We start from the raw sequence: 17,244 nt of genomic DNA, 5'->3' as shown, positions 1-17,244 counted from the left end.
AGAATGTTGTCTTTGCTTTCAGGTATCATTCGAAGTCTTGCAGCTCACACGTTAAACCCTGATCAAGATGTTAGTCAGTGGACAACTGCAGACAATGATGAAGGCCATGGTAACAACCAGCTTAGGCTTGTTCTTCTTCTGCAGTATCTGGAAAATCTGGAGAAATTAATGTATAATGCATATGAGGGATGTGCTAATGCATTAACATCACCTCCCAAGGTTGGTTTCTGTGAGACAGTGTTGTTTTATAGCAGTTTAATGGTCACAGCTGGCAGTATGTGCAGAGCTGAAATTACAGTAGACTTATGTATGTGGTTTATATATAGGTGAGACATCCTTACCTATAAATTGAACCAGTCCTGAGCTTTTCTTTCTCTTATCATAAAGGTCATTAGAACTTTTTTCTATACCAATCGCCAAACTTGTCAGGACTGGCTAACACGGATTCGACTCTCCATCATGAGGGTAGGATTGTTGGCAGGCCAGCCTGCAGTGACAGTGAGACATGGCTTTGACTTGCTTACAGAGATGAAAACAACCAATCTATCTCAGGTAAAGTGATGTGTTTGGAATTCATTTTACGTCTGTTAATAAGAAAACATGGTTTAATTCCTTTGCTGTGATTTAATCTATGGGTAAAATAAGTTAAAGCTTGGATTCATTTTCAAAGGTTTTGATCCTGTATTTTGTAAAAGCAACAACTGCCAGAGTTACCTATTTTATTCATGTTGAAACAATGTTAGAATGTTAAAATAATGTTCATGTTTTTGTTCTTGTTAGAACACGTTAAAACTATATTTCTTATGTGCAAAGTTTAGAACTTTAAAGGTAATTCTAAAAATATGTTTGTGGGAGAAATCTTTTTTTTTTTTTGGAGACACAGTTTCACTCTGTCGCCCAGGCTGGAGTGCAGTTGTGCGATCTCGGCTCACTGCAACCTCCGCCTCTTGGGTTCAAGCGACTCTCTTGCCTCAGTCCCTGGGATTACAGGCACCCGCCACCATACCCAGCTAAGTTTTGTATTTTTAGTAGAGACAGGGTTTCACCATATTGACCAGGCTGATCTCGAACTCCTCCTGACCTCAAGTGGTCCGCGGACCTCGACCTTCCAAAGTGCTGGGATTACAGACATGAGCCATTGCACCTGGCCAGAAGAAATTGTTTTGTTTTGTTTTGTTTTTTTTTTTTTTTTGAGACGGAGTCTCGCTCTGTCGCCCAGGCTGGAGTGCAGTGGCCGGATCTCAGCTCACTGCAAGCTCCGCCTTCCGGGTTCACGCCATTCTCCTGCCTCAGCCTCCCGAGTAGCTGGGACTACAGGCGCCCGCCACCTCGCTCGGCTAGTTTTTTGTATTTTTTAGTAGAGACGGGGTTTCACCGTGTTAGCCAGGATGGTCTCGATCTTCTGACCTCGTGATCCGCCTGTCTCGGCCTCCCAAAGTGCTGGGATTACAGGCTTGAGCCACTGCGCCCGGCCGAGAAATTGTTTTTATAATGTATGACAAATGCTTGAGTAATTCCTGGCTTGAAAGTGGGTTTATAATAAATAACTGGAATCCAAAAATAACAAAATGTTTAGCAATTCAGGTCATGTCAAGCAGTATTCAAACACATGAAGTTAGTCATTCTTTAATTCCTGTTATTTATATTTAATTTTTGCTTTTTTTTTACTCCATGTGTTATTCCTACAGAGGTCACAGGTTAAATGTTTGAGTAATTTTGGGGTGGGGGTACAAATATCCATGTGCTGCTAAGGTTCTGTTAGTCACCCTTTGTGGCTATTTTATATGTAACATTTTAAAGAATTTTGAGCTAAATAATGTGAAAATTGTGAAAATAATTGTTAAATACATTTGGCTTTAAGCAGGCACAGACTGTGATCAGTTGTAAATTTTATAGGGATTTACGGTTTGATGGTATTGGATGACTTAATTTTTCTGACTGTGTTTTCAGGGGAATGAATTGGAAGTAACCATTATGATGGTGGTAGAAGCACTATGTGAACTTCATTGTCCTGAAGCTATACAGGGAATTGCTGTCTGGTCATCATCTATTGTTGGAAAAAATCTTCTGTGGATTAACTCAGTGGCGCAACAGGCTGAAGGGAGGTAGGTTGGAAGGAAGGAAATGGGTGATAGAATTACTTTATGTTTAAATTCTTTGTATTACTCACTGACATTGTAGCCAAATCGTAAAACAGCTTTGTTTGCTTTCAGCAATTGAAAGTTGCTATAAATCACTTCATCAGGAGGTATCTTCAGTTTGTTCTTTAGTTAGCAATACTTGAGTGCCTTTCTTACTTAAGAATTAGTGGGAAATCACACTGGAAAACAAGACCTGTCAGTTGGTTTATAAATGCTTTTGAACTTGATCCCTAGTTGAGCTCCTTTTGCCTCAGAGTCTGATACAAATTACCCTTTATTGTCAGAGTATTTGCCCATTAGTCCTCTGAACTCTACATTCAGACTCATTGCTTCCTCCAGGTAGAGTAGCTTGTTCTGTGTCCATTTATGTTAGTTTGATGAAATCTTGCAAATTTGGGAAAATAAAATAACTGCTCATACTTCCATATCTTTGTGGTAACTTCTGGTATGTATGCTTTTGTAGTTCCATATTTCTATATCCATATGCTTTTGTAATTCTTTTTTCTTTCGTGTCGTTTTCTCCACTGTTCACCAAAACAGCAGCGTACGTAGGCACATGGTTTTATGATCTCCTTTTCCCATTCAGTATTTAAAAAAATGTTTGCCATGTTAGGCTGGAGGTGGTGGCTCACATCTGTAATCCCAGCGCTTTGGGAGGCCGAGGCGGGCGAATCACCTGAGGTCAGGAGTTTGAGACCAGCCTAACGTGGTGAAACCCCGTCTCTACTAAAAGTACAAAAAAATTAGCGGGGTGTGGTGGCACATGCCTGTAATCCCAGGTACTTGGGAGACTGAGGCAGGAGAATCGGTTGAACCCGGGAGGCGGAGGTTGCAGTGAGCCCAGGTTGTGCCACTGCTCTCCAGCCTGGGCAGCAAGAGTGAAACTCCATCCCAAAACAAAACAAAACAAAACAAAAAATTGCCATGTTAAATATTCTACAATGTTATTTTTAATGAAGATTTGTATTTATGAGTATACCATAATTTAATATTTCTTACTGTTGGACATTAAGGTTGTTTCCGATGTTTTTTTACTAACTTAATGCACCATAGCACTTAAAATCTTTGCTTATATTTCTGATTACTTTCTTGGATTCCACACAAACTGATTTACTAGAAGAAAGACTGTCAAATCATAAGTCTTATGATACATTCTATTGCTAAGTTACTCTACAGAAAAGATGGCTGCAGTTTATATCCTTAATAATAGAGTACCGCTTCCCTTCACCTTTGTGGATACTGACAGTCACTGAGAAGCAAGAATGCTGCCACCACCATCAGTGAAAATAGTTATTGCAGTTTACATTTCTATATTTTTATTAATGACTAATAGTAGAAGTTGCCCCATACAGTGACCTTTTGTGATTTTTTTAAAACATGGATCATGTCTTCATGGCCTCTCAATTTTTCTTGTGTTAATCTGTGAAATTTTATTAAATAGTAAGATTGTTGATGCTATCCAATTTCTTGATTTATAATTTGTTTTTAATGTTTAATGTTGTGTTTCAGCATTATGCATCTAGATCTGTTACTTGTGCATCTTTTCTTGCATTTTATCCTTCTGCAAAGCCTTTCCACACACTGCCATCAGTTACTTATCAGTACTTTCCACTAGTTCTTTTATACTGTCTTACATTTTTTTAAAAAAACATTTAACAAATTTTAAATTTACTTTCATAGTTGTGAGGAAGACATCAAACCTCCCCCCACCATAGTCAACTCACTGTTTTAGCTCAATTTATTCTTGCACCGTTTTTGGGGCACAGGGCGGAAACGAGATATGTGTGTTTAAAATAAGACTCCTTTGGGGCTGGGTGCGATGGCTCATGCCTGAACTCCCAGTACTTGGGGAGACTGAGGTGAATGGATCGCTTGAGCCCAGGAGTTTGAGACCACCCTGGCCAACATAGCAAAACCTTATTTTAGCTGGGTGTGGTGGTGGGCACCTATATTCCCAGCTACTTGGGAGGCTGAGGTTGGAGGATTGCATGAGCCTGGGAGGGCAAGGCTGCCGCGAGCCATGATCATGCCACTGCCCTCCAGCCTGGGTGACAGTAAGACTCTGTCTCAAAAAATAAGTAAGTAAAGGCCAGGCGTGGTGACTTATGCCTATAATCCCAGCATTTTGGGAGGCTGAGGTGGGCGGATCACCTGAGGTCAGGAGTTCAAGACCAACCTGGCCAACATGGTGAAACCCCGTCTCTACTAAAAATACAAAAAAATTAGCCTGGCATGGTGGTGCATGCCTGTAATCCCAGCTACTCAGGAGGCTGAGGCAGGAGAATCGCTTGTACCCAGGAGGCAGAGGTTGCAGTGAGCTGAGATCGTGCCATTGCACTCCAGCCTGGGCAAGAAGAGCAAAACTCCGTCTCAAAAAAAAAAAAAAAAAAGTAAGTAAATAAATAAATAAGACTGCTTCAATTTGCTTTTTCAGGTTTGAAAAGGCCTCTGTGGAGTACCAGGAACACCTGTGTGCTATGACAGGTGTTGATTGCTGCATTTCCAGCTTTGACAAATCGGTGCTCACCTTAGCCAATGCTGGGCGTAACAGTGCCAGCCCGAAACATTGTCTGAATGGTGAGCATTCAGTATTTTTAAATAAAGCAAAAGTTATAGGAATATATTTTGTACTGATGATCTTACTTTATGTTTTTGGGTTTCTGTGCTCTTTGAAATATTTCTAATTGAGCTGAATCTCTCTCTTCGTATTTTATAACATACTTTCAGGTGAATCCAGAAAAACTGTGCTGTCCAAACCGACTGACTCTTCCCCTGAGGTTATAAATTATTTAGGAAATAAAGCATGTGAGTGCTACATCTCAGTTGCCGATTGGGCTGCTGTACAGGAATGGCAGAACGCTATCCATGACTTGAAAAAGAGTACCAGTAGCACTTCCCTCAACCTGAAAGCTGACTTCAACTATATAAAGTAAGGCTTTCTTTTTCCAATTATAAAACGAGTTCAAAAACTATGATTTTTTCCTGTGGCAAAAAAATATTAAAATTGATCATATGTAGTAATACAAAATGGTTATATTTCTAACTTACTGCCATTATGAAAATGACAACAGGGAACTGATGTCACAGGTGAGGAACGTATTTGTATAATGGGAAAACAGACTGCTGAGATAGTCATTTGGTATTAATTCTCAGAACCTGTCGTTCTAAAACCTTAATACAATTTGAAGATTATGCCAGAGTGAATATAAAGAAAAATTTATACTGCTTTATAAAGAATCACAATTGATGGCTTTGTTTCTAAATGAGGTCTGAATATATCAAAAACATTTATTCTAATAAGGACAGAGTTTGTGAACATCTGTAAATTAAACTTTCCTCTCATTCCTCTGTGCTTTTATTAATTCTGTAATTCAAAACTGAGCACTCACTCTGTTGCAGACACTTGGCTGGGAAGATAAAGGTCATTAGACTTTGTCTGATACCCGTGCCTTCTACTGCTAAATGGGTTAATGTGTAATTGCTTCATTGAGCACGTACTACGACCCAGGCAGCACATAAAACAGACACAAATTCCAACTTTTTTTTTTTTTTTTGAGACGGAGTCTCGCTCTGTGGCCCAGGTTGGAGTGTAGTGGCGCGATCTCAGCTCACTGCAAGCTCCGCCTCCCGGGTTCCCGCCATTCTCCCGCCTCAGCCTCCGAGTAGCTGGGACTACAGGCGCCGCCGCCAGGCCCGGCTAGTTTTTTTTGTATTTTTAATAGAGACGGGGTTTCACCGTGTTAGCCAGGATGGTCTCGATCTCCTGACCTTGTGATCCACCCGCCTCGGCCTCCCAAAGTGCTGGGATTACAGGCTTGAGCCACCGCGCCCAGCCACAAATTCCAACTTTTTAAAGCAAAGATTACATAAAGAATATTGATAGAAGGATTAATTGGACCTCACTCACCTTTTCTATGCCATAAGGAAAGCAGTTAGGTAAAGCTGACCTTGGGAGGGAAGTCACAAGGTCAAATCATGCCCATCAGGATGCCCTTTGGGCCCAGACCTAATGTGAGAACTATGGGCTTGGAGTGTTCTGGAAATAGCTGGGAGGCCTATGTGGTTAGGAGCGCCTTAAACAGTAGGATAAAAGGGCAGAGAAATAGTTGGGAACTGAGAAAAGAACTTTGGCTGTTATTCTAGTAAGACTGACAATTTCAGGTGGGATTTGAACAGAGATGAGTTGTGATCTGACTTGGTGGTTCATTCTGCTATGGTGAAAAGACTGGAGGTGGGGGGCAAGTGTGGAAGCATGGAGACCATTAATTTGTGAGGGCAATGGTAGAGGGAAAAGAAACAATGCTATTAACTGGAATAGGAGCACACAGAGAACAAGCCATGTTTTAAGATTTCTTTTTTTTTTTTTTTTTTTTTTTTTTTGGAGACGGAGTCTTGCTCTGTGGCCCAGGCTGGCGTGCAGTGGCCGGATCTCAGCTCACTGCAAGCTCCGCCTTCCGGGTTCACGCCTTTCTCCTGCCTCAGCCTCCCGAGTAGCTGGGACTACAGGCACCCGCCACCTCGCCCGGCTAGTTTTTTTGTATTTTTTAGTAGAGACGGGGTTTCACCGTGTTAGCCAGGGTGGTCTCGATCTCCTGACCTCGTGATCCGCCTGTCTCGGCCTCCCAAAGTGCTGGGATTATAGGCTTGAGCCACCGCGCCCAGCATGTTTTAAGATTTCTAAAGAAATGTGCAGATGAGATTGTTGAGTAAGCTGTTAAGAATTGGATTTGGAACTAAGGAGAAAGTCTAAGCTCGAGAGATTTGCAGATCATTAGCACACAGAAAAGGCCCTTTTTCCTTTTCAGTCTCTATACTCTAGAGCCTTTGTAAGCCACCAAACCAGAGAGAAGCCTCTGGAGAATAGTGAGTGAAGAGGAAGGAAGGCTTGGATCAGAATCCTAGTTTAGCATTTTTGTGAAAGGATAGGAGAGGAAGCCATTCAAAAAAACACAGGGACATTGAGGAGGGAAGTGTCCTAGATATAGAACATCTAGATGGGAGTAGTCAGGCTTGTCAGATGCTCTAGGGATTATGAGGAAAAAGAGTATTGTAGAGAGACAGAAGCAGCTCGATTGAGTAGTATTGAGTGGTAGAGACGTTTGAAAATGAAAAGCTTGAGTTAAGTTATTTGGTCAGTGAGTTTTTCTTTAAGTCGAGGATGGGAAGCTGTTGCTGGACGGAAATATTAAATGTTTATTTTAAATGTTGGAGAGATTATGTTCTTTTGGTCAAGGGGAAGGAGCCACTGGAAAGCAGAGGTTGAAGAGACAGGAGAAAGAACTGATAGATTAACTGGACCTCACCTTTTCTATGCCTCAAGGAAAGCAGTCAAAGTTGGTGTAGAGAGAATTTGGGCAGTATATGGTAGATTGGGGGTAGGGGTAGAGGAAATTAAAGCCTGTGTTTTTTGTTTGTTTGTTTGTTTTTCTGAGGACTCAGTCATTAGCTGAAAGCATAGGGCATTGTAGAGCATAGTGGGGACTTGGGGAACCTGCCACTGCAGAAGACTTTAGGACCTTTTAATGGCAGAAACGATGAATGTGTTGGCATCAGTTCATCATGCCCAGTACGCAAGGCTCCCCCTGAGAAGCTGGTGGTTGTACTGATCTAGGTAGAATCAGGCACAGGATAAGTCCGCTGATGTGCCTTTCCAACACTGGCCTCAGGCTGAGTTATAAGGGAAGTGACACAGTGAGAGGGACAGGCAAAGATGGAAAAGAGAGAGAGAGAGAAACAGTGTCTTCTTCCTGGCTGGAGAGCCTCTATCATGAAAATGGGGACAGGGTGAGGGATCTGAAAGGAACAACAGAGCTGGGAGGATAAGGCCTGTCTTCCTGGCATTGATGCTGCAGGACTACAGGAAAGAATTTCAGAGGTGTCATTATTTTTCATATAAGCAGATGAAAGAGAAGAATTCTTTGAAAAAAAGAGAAGTAGGTGAGAAAGAGAGAGACAGAGTGATGCCAGCAGTGCAAGAAGCCAGGACTGAGATACAAGACTGTGATGCTGGGAGAGCTGCAAGGGCTCATGCTGTGGGTGAGGAGTGAGGCTGCACAGGGAGCTCACTCGCAGCTTGGAGAGAACTGGGTGTCAAAGTTGTCCTGCAGAGGTCTACTATCAGTGTGTTAGGCTCTGAAGAGAACAGGCTGCAACACACGAAAACAGGAAGGAGACACAGGGGCGAGTCAACTCCACTGAAAGCCTGTAGTTGTGACTTTCTGGTTTGCCACTCTAATTTGAGTACTAATTAAATGGTAGTCACATCTTCAACATAAAAACCAAAACAGTGGCATCCTCGTGGAAGGAATTTTGTCAGAAGAATGCTCTGTACTTTGCTGTCTTCCTAGAATTTGTTCTGTTTTTGTTTTTGTTTTTTTTTTTAATGGTTCCACAGGCTGCGAATACAAGCTAACCGATTTTTAAATTACAGATCATTAAGCAGCTTTGAGTCTGGAAAATTTGTTGAATGTACCGAGCAATTAGAATTGTTACCAGGAGAAAATATCAATCTACTTGCTGGAGGATCAAAAGAAAAAATAGGTATTTGAGAAAATAGTTTTAAAATTATTTTAATGGACAAGTTGCTCAGAATGTTTGGCTTAGTATTATTTTACTGGAAAATCTGGAGGTTATTTTACGTTTTTTGGGGGGCAGAATCCCATGTGAAGCAACAAATTTAGGGCTGCCCTATTTATGTTTGATTTGGGAAATGAAAAGCAGTTAAAATTAAGTCAAATTAAAAAAAAATGGCCACCTTAATACTTTGAGATTTATCTAGCCGTTTTGTTTGACAAAGGACAAAGTAGTGTTTCAGCTAAATATTTTTCTTGGCTTTCATCTTGATGTGGCTCATTAATTAGGTTCTTTATCACAAATGGAACTCTTTATAAAATGTTATTAAAAAGTTGAACGAATATTCTGGATTGAGCAAGATTTGCTAATGCAGGTCTAGATTTGTCCCCTTAAATAGTAGATTGACTTACCGATTTTCTTTTTTTTTGAGACAGAGTCTCGCTCTGTCACCCAGGCTGGAGTGCAGTGGCACGATCTCGGCTCACTGCAACCTCTGCCCTCCAAGTTCAAGCGATTCTCCTGCCTCAGCCTCCTGAGTAGCTGGGATTACAGGTGCCTGCCTCTGTGCCCAGATAATTTTTTGTATTTTTAGTAGAGACGGGGTTTCACCATCTTGGCTAGGCTGGTCTTGAACTCCTGACCTTGTGATCCACCCACCTTGGCCTCCCAAAGTGCTGGGATTACAGGCGTGAGCCACCACGCCCGGCCTCGACTTACTGATTTTTGAGCCTTTGAAGGCAACTGCTTTTTAGGCATCTGAGGTACAGTAATTTTATATGAAGTGATGATTTTTATATAGTTCTCAGTAATGCTTATAGTGTTTAACTGCCTTAAATATTAAAGGAGCTATTCATTGGTGATTATTTTTTAATAATGCCAAATATAAATAAAAATTTATAATAAAAGCACATTAACTTAATGACATTTTATTTAACTTCTGTAGACATGAAGAAACTGCTTCCTAACATGTTAAGTCCAGATCCAAGGGAACTTCAGAAATCCATTGAGGTTCAGTTGTTAAGAAGTTCTGTTTGTTTGGCAACTGCTTTAAACCCGATAGAACAAGATCAGAAGTGGCAGTCTATAACTGAGTAAGTTTACTCTTATGGAGGTAAATGTACATAGTATATATCATGTGATAAACATACATGGGGTGAAAGAGGGCTGGAAGGAGAGTTACTAAGTTACTAAATACTAGCGCTAATAGCTTCATTTTAGTTGTAGAAGTCATATGATACATGAATGCTGCTTGCCAACATAAACTGAGGTTGAAATGAAGTAAAATGTAAAAGTCCCCAAAAGCAAATGTCTTGACTTGCTAATATCATCTTATTATAGAGTAGGCTGCTCCTCTTACTTCCCCCAACTTTGGATGTCAGTTTGATAGCATGTTATCAATTGCTTTATTTTTTGAGTGGTTATGAATTGTAATTTTCATTAATCAACAGTAAATATTTTGTTTCAGAAATGTGGTAAAGTATTTGAAGCAAACATCCCGCATCTCTGTTGGACCTCTGAGACTTTCTACTCTAACAGTTTCGCAGTCTTTGCCAGTTCTAAGTACCTTGCAGCTATATTGCTCATCTGCTTTGGAGAACACAGTTTCTAACAGACTTTCAACAGAGGTCTGTATATTTTTACAAGCACATTCTTATGACTATTAATGGCCATTACTGTAGAACAAAGACCTAATTTTTTGAGTTTTTTGATACAGGATTTGTGGTTGGACAAGCTAGTAAATCCAGAGTCTAACATGCTGTTTTCAGGCAGTCTTTCATTTGGGAAGTACATGGGGCAGATGGAAGAACCTGAGATAATCTCAAGGATGGCAAATTGCTCAATTTTTTTTTTTTCTATTTTTGGGGTGGGAGGTGGTGTATGTAAAGACAGTTCCTTTAGGCGGATTACGTAAATTTTGGATTTGCTGCAAACAAAGATCTCTCCTCCTCATCCCAAGTGGGGTAAAGTTCAACCAGAGATGAGGGCTTCCGAACGAATGATGATCTTTGAGAACCTCATTATAAAGCATTAGTTGTAATGTTTTTTTGCAATTTAGCAGTCTGCTTTATAGTAAATGTGCTGTGATTTTTTTTTTGTAATGTGCTTTATTGATAAATTAGACTTAATATTCTGAAGAAAGTTTCCCTTCAGAACAAAAGGCTTTCTCTTACTGTGTGCTTGCCTCTTGTAAGTAGAAGATAAATGATGTAAAGGTGTAGTGTAATAGATAAAACTACTGTAATCAGTCTGAAGTAGCCAAACTATGTTGCAGTCTTGGACTTAAGACTTGCTATGTATCTGCAGACATATCAAGAGCCTGTTTTACGTTAAGTAATTTTGGTTTTTCTCTGGCAGGACTGTCTTATTCCACTCTTCAGTGAAGCTTTACGTTCATGTAAACAGCATGATGTAAGGCCATGGATGCAGGCGTTAAGGTATACTATGTACCAGAATCGGTTGTTGGAGAAAATTAAAGGTAAGTGGCTTTTTTTTTTAAGAGAAAATTAAAGGGATGTGTGTGTGTGTGTGTGTGTGTTTAAATTTTGCTTTATTGAGGTATATATTACACATTCTAAGTGTATGGTTTGATGAGTTCTAACATGTCTTCACTTGTGTGACCACCAATACGATCAAGATACAGAACACCGTCTTACCCCAGAAGGTTCCCTTGTGGTCATCTCTTCATTTGCCTTGTCAGCAGTTACTGATTTGCTTTCTGTCACTATAAATTAGACTTGTCTTTACTAAAGTTTTATGTACGTGAAATCATAACATGTTCTCTTGTGTTTGGCTTCTCTTGCTCAGCATGGTATTTTTAAGGTTCACCCATATTGCATGTATCAGGAATACAATCCTTTTTGTTATTGAGTAGTAGTATTTTATATGTATATACCACAGTTTATTTCTCCCTTCATCCTTTGATAGATTTTGGGGTTTTTTCACATTGGGCTATTAAGTATAAACCTGCTCTCAACATTCATGTGCAAGTCTTTGAGTGGACGTATATTTATGTTTCTCTTGAGTGAATGTGCCTTGTTGAGTCACGTGGCTTAACTTGAAAAAATTTTAATCACTGTGGTGCATATGTAGTGATTATTATCTCATAGTGTTATTTACATTTTCTTGATGATTAATGATGTTGAGTGTATTTTCATTTCCATAGTGGCCACTGTGTATTTTAGTTTTCAAATGTTTGTTCAAATTCTTCACCCACTTTTAATGAAGACATAAGACTTATTTTTGTATTCTGAACATAAATTCTTTGCACATAAAATGTACTGTGAATGTTGGGTTTTAAATACTCCAAATAAATGGCTAGAGAATTGCTATTTGTGTAAATATTTATATGTCAAAGGGATGCTAACAATTTACTTTATTGCTCTAAAATAGAGAAGTTGCCAGAATGCTGTGGAGTTTTAGTGGAAAACGTGATAGTTGGTGTTACTGAGTAAATTTGAGTGTTAAATGTCAACATAAGCTAACGGCCAAGATAGGACTTGTACTGCAGGGTGGTTACTTGCAGCTGTGACTCAACTGGTCCTTCACTGCCAAACATACCTGGGGTTGGATTGTTGGCCTCATGTTTGCAGATTGAGGAACCTTAAGGGCAAATCACTGAACTTCGGAACTGCTTTCCTTTTCAATTATATGGGGATTACCCCACTTTTGAGATACTTGTAAGGATTATATGAGATGAAGAGATGAGACAAGGTATATAAAAGTCGAAGAGAGCGTGTCATATAGTATGGCTTCACAAGTACCCTCATCTCCTTTCCAGTCCCTTTTTTTTTTTTTTTTTTTTTTTTGAGACAGTCTGACTGTTGCCCAGGCTGGAGTGCAGTGGCACTATCTTGGCTCATTGCAACCTCCTCCTCCCAGGTTTAAGTGATTCTCAAGCCTCAGCCTCCTGAGTAGCTGGGATTACAGGCATGAGCCACTGTGCCCAGCCAGTCCTTTTTTTATATCACATAAGTTTTTAAATTGAGAAGAAAAGTCAGTAACCATCAGTTGTATTCAGAGAAAGAACTCCATTCCTCTTCTTTTTTATTTGTTTATTCAGCAAATATTGATCAAATGTGCTTTGTACCAGGTACTGCTCTATGTTGGGATATAATGGTGATCAAGGAGATTGTAGATTCTGGCAGGGAAAAAGGACATCAATCACAGCGACCCAACATAGCGAGACCCTGTCTCTAATCGAAGAGTTTTAAAAAGCACCTGGCTGTGGGCCAGGTGCAGTGGCTAACGCCTGTAATCCCAGCACTTTGAGAGGCCGAGGCAGGTGGATCATGGGGTCAGGAGATCCAGACCAACCTGGGTAACTCAGTGAAACCCCATCTCTATTAAAAATACAAAAAAATTTGCCGGGCATAGGGGTGGGCACCTGTAGTCCCAGCTACTCAGGAGGCTGAGGCAGGAGAATGGCGTGAACCCAGGAGGCGGATCTTGCAGTGAGCCAAGATCGTGCCACTGCACTCCAGCCTGGGCGACAGAGCGAGACTCCATCTCAAAAAAAAAAATTCACCCGGGTATGGTGGCATGTGCCTGTAGTCCCAGCTGCTTAGGAGGCTGAGAGGGAACAGATTGCATGAGCCTGGGAAATGAAGGCTGCAGCAAGCTATGATTATGTCACTACACTCCAGCCTGGGTGACAGAGTGACACCCTGTCTCAAAAAAACAAACAAAAAAACCCACAACAAGGAATAGCAAATAATGAGTGCACCTGATTTAATCCTAGGAATCAGAAAAAGACTTGTGGGGAAGTAACATTTAAGCCGAGAGTTAAGGAAGATAAAGATGAGGAAGAAGGCAGGCTGACTTGGTTAGAAAAAGCATGTGCGCAGGCCAGAGAAAATAATGATTCTTAGATGACTCAGTTCACCTAAGAGAGAGTAGGGAGAGACAGAGCACTAGATGAGTTTGGGATTGGAAATGAATGCTGGAAGGCATCAGTAACAAGCCAAATTCGGGAGTTTGGAATTGTCAGAATGGCAGTGAGAAGTCATCAGAGGCTTTTAAGCAGGGAAGTTAAATGTTCAGATTTACCCTTTGTGTAATGTCACTTCAGTTGCAAGTTGGAAAATGGATTAGAAGAGTGTAAGAATGGGGGCAAAGGGACCTAAGTTAGGCTGAAGTCTCTGCTAAAGAGGGTAACTAGGGTGGCAGTAGGGGAAGGAAAAAGCAAATGGGCTATGAGGGTTGAAAGTAAAGTCTGTGATGGTGGCCAAGTACTTTCACAGGCAGCCGGCTGATCCTGTGCCCTTCCTTGAGAAGGGGAAAATGGACAAAGGGAGTAAAAGATTTGGAGGGTGGTAGAAAATGAACTCCATTTGGCATCACTGACAATAGTGGAAGCTCTCTTGAAATAAATAGAGTGTAGGTGACCAGTTGGCAGGTGGGATTCAGATGTCAGGTCTGGGTGAAGATTGAACGGTTGTCAGCGTTTCTGTGGTAATTGAAGACACAGGAAAAGATGATGATGTCCAGGGAGAGTGTGCAGTGGGAAGAGTAGAGAGCCTAGAACTGAGTCCAGGGAGCACCAGTGTTTAATAGATGAGTGATGGAAGAGAGAGACTGAGGATTCTTCAGCAAGGTAGAAAGAAAACCAAGAGAATGGTTATAGGGCAGAGGGTACTTACAGAAGTGTGGGGGGATGATTTAGCCTTCCCTGCTTCCTTGCTCTTCCTACCCGTTGGCCCAGGTTTTTTGCCAAAGATTCAGAAACTAAAAAGAAATCTCTTGAAATGAATGACTTGACTTGACTTCATTGTACACATTTAATTTAGCAAAACCTGTTCATTGTATCTCAAGCACTATGCTAGCTGCTAGGGATTTGAGGATGAGTTATCTTTGTTTCGGGAGGTGGTATGGAAGAGGGATAGTTGGGGAATAATTTTTTGGCCATGTTTCCATGCAGTCTGGTTTAGACAAATCAGGGTCTAATAAAACGTTTTCTTCTCCTCAGAACAAACAGTCCCAATTAGAAGCCATCTTATGGAATTAGGTCTAACAGCAGCAAAATTTGCTAGAAAACGAGGGAATGTGTCCCTTGCAACAAGACTGCTGGCACAGTGCAGTGAAGTTCAGCTGGGAAAGACCACCACTGCACAAGATTTAGTCCAACATTTTAAAAAACTATCAACCCAAGGTCAAGTGGATGAAAAATGGGGGCCCGAACTTGATATTGAGAAAACAAAATTGCTATATACAGCAGGTTAGTAAAATTAATTATGGTTAATACATGAGTATAATAAAAATCATGTATATGAATGTTACTGTGTATGTATGTTATAAGGTAGTAATAGGAAAGTTGATTATTTCCATCTGTTGAAGAATATTTGCATCCTGAATAATAAGTTGCTTGTTACTGACTTACCTTTATAATTCTGTGGTTTTAAAAGAATTTTGTTGCAATGTATTACAGTAAGAAATACTTCCAGAGATCACTGATCACTGATTTTACATGTTTTTTTAACTTTACTATTTTGGGCCAGGTGCTCATGCCTACAATCTGAGCACTTTGGGAGGCCAAGATGGGAGGATTGTTTGAGCCTAGGAGTTTGACACCAGCTTGGGCAACAGAGTGAAACCTCAGCTATACTGAAATTCAAAGAAATTAGCAGGGTGTGGTGGAACATGCCTGTAGTTCTAACTCCTTGAGGGGCTGAGGTAGGAAAATTGCTTGAGCCTGGGAAGTTGAGGCTATAGTGAGCCCTGATTGTGCTGGGCATAGTGGCTCATGCCTGCAGTCTCAGCACTTTGGGAGGCTGAGGCAATAGGATTGCTTGAGCCCGGGAGTTTAAAACCATCCTGGGCAACATGGTGAGGTCCTGTCTCTATTTTTTTAAGTTGATTATTTTACACTGAAATAATGTCAGTCATTTGCATTTTTGTTTGTTTTCTAACCCAAGTGCCTCCCTCCATCATTTGCTTTTAAAGTTTCTAAGTTCTGACTTTGTGGTTTTCTGTAGGCCAGTCAACGCATGCAATGGAAATGTTGAGTTCTTGTGCCATATCTTTCTGCAAGTCTGCGAAAGCTGAATATGCAGTTGCTAAGTCAATTCTGACACTGGCTAAATGGATCCAGGCAGAATGGAAAGAGATTTCAGGACAGCTGAAACAGGTTTACAGAGCTCAGCACCAACAGAACTTCACAGGTCTTTCTACTTTGTCTAAAAACATACTCACTTTAATAGAACTGCCATCTGTTAATACGATGGAAGAAGAGTATCCTCGGATCGAGAGTGAATCTACAGGTAGCGTTTCTTTGTTAGCTTTAGAATATTAATTTTAGAAGCTATTTTTTTTTCTGTTTTAAAGTTTATAATGTTATGCTGGCTATAATTTTCCATAAAAAGTGTAACTGTGGAAATTGAGTTTATTTTATTGTTGGGAAATAACTAAAACATATTTAGGATCGAATGCCATTTTGGAAGTCACTGAACTCTGCCCCCAGGCTGTTTGCTTTTATGGACTTAGATGTTTTTGCTGACAATAAAATCATGCCCCTCATATCAAAAAATTTCACCTCACAATAGAAAGAGCAACAAAGGTTTAAAATAGTTACTTGTGTTCGTATTGCTTGGTGGAACACAGAAACTATAGAAAGATTCAAGTTTCCCATTCTGATGCTAGTGCTAGTAACAGAAAGATACCTTACAGATAGGGTAGTTGAGTCTTTCCATGTTTGAGTGCCTGTTGTGGAAGGCACCATTCCCCTGTTTTTAAAATTTGAGAGAAAATTTGGGAGATGATTTTCGTTGCTGAAACAGGAGAGTATACCTTAGTTTTGTTGTGCTGAAGTCTGAGAGTTTAGTTACTTACATTGGTGTTAATAATTTTGATAGGGTCTTGATATTCGTAAAGGATTTGTCTTGTCATCATTATAAATCTTCATCTTGGCAAATGCACCATAGCAGGCAGTGTCTTCACCTCTAACAAGGGAATAAAGATGTTTGCCTCATGAGTCTGTATGAATGAAATGGTATACTCATCACCTATTTATTATTTTTGCCAGAATGATTAAAGTGAATCTGATCATGAGGAAATAGCCAGTCAGATTCATAATGCAAGACGTTCTACAGCACAGCTGACACCTGACTGTTTACAGTGTTCAGTGTCATGAAAGACGTTGATGTCTTCCACAGGAGATAATTTAATCTTACTTGGGAAGCTAATGAATTCATTTCAACATACCAACCTTTTAGACAACAGAATTCATATTTGTGCCTTACCAAGTTTTGTACAGTAATATTATGGAACTTTTGATTGTTTGCAGATAAAAACCTAAAATGCTAATGGGAGTGTCATTAGGAATTTATGAATGTTACATTGTTGTGTTCTTTTATTATAATTATTTTTTGTCCATTATGGCAGTGCATATTGGAGTTGGAGAACCTGACTTCATTTTGGGACAGTTGTATCACCTATCTTCAGTACAGGCACCTGAAGTAGCCAAATCTTGGGCAGCGTTGGCCAGCTGGGCTTACAGGTGGGGCAGAAAGGTGGTTGACAATGCCAGGTATGTTTA

General features: G+C 40.3%; 1 protein-coding gene across 6 annotated transcripts in view; it reads left to right on the top strand.

Moving 5' to 3' along the window:
* The window catches only part of LOC104667848 (SMG1 nonsense mediated mRNA decay associated PI3K related kinase), a 120,102-nt gene that overhangs the window by 61,151 nt on the left and 41,707 nt on the right, over positions 1-17,244 (top strand). For all 6 annotated transcript variants that reach the window (XM_030925055.1, XM_030925058.1, XM_030925056.1 and 3 more), the window contains 12 exons: positions 23-219; positions 388-552; positions 1,951-2,105; positions 4,576-4,718; positions 4,869-5,070; positions 8,572-8,681; positions 9,658-9,805; positions 10,180-10,339; positions 11,070-11,190; positions 14,680-14,928; positions 15,686-15,970; positions 17,091-17,235. In XM_030925055.1, the coding sequence (XP_030780915.1) occupies positions 23-219; positions 388-552; positions 1,951-2,105; positions 4,576-4,718; positions 4,869-5,070; positions 8,572-8,681; positions 9,658-9,805; positions 10,180-10,339; positions 11,070-11,190; positions 14,680-14,928; positions 15,686-15,970; positions 17,091-17,235 (2,080 nt within the window). The remainder of the gene's footprint in view (positions 1-22; positions 220-387; positions 553-1,950; positions 2,106-4,575; positions 4,719-4,868; positions 5,071-8,571; positions 8,682-9,657; positions 9,806-10,179; positions 10,340-11,069; positions 11,191-14,679; positions 14,929-15,685; positions 15,971-17,090; positions 17,236-17,244) is intronic.

The sequence above is a fragment of the Rhinopithecus roxellana genome, chromosome 20 (genome assembly GCF_007565055.1).
Source record: "Rhinopithecus roxellana isolate Shanxi Qingling chromosome 20, ASM756505v1, whole genome shotgun sequence".
Classification (NCBI taxonomy): Eukaryota; Metazoa; Chordata; class Mammalia; order Primates; family Cercopithecidae; genus Rhinopithecus; species Rhinopithecus roxellana.
This window is presented reverse-complemented; position numbering and strand designations above follow the sequence as displayed.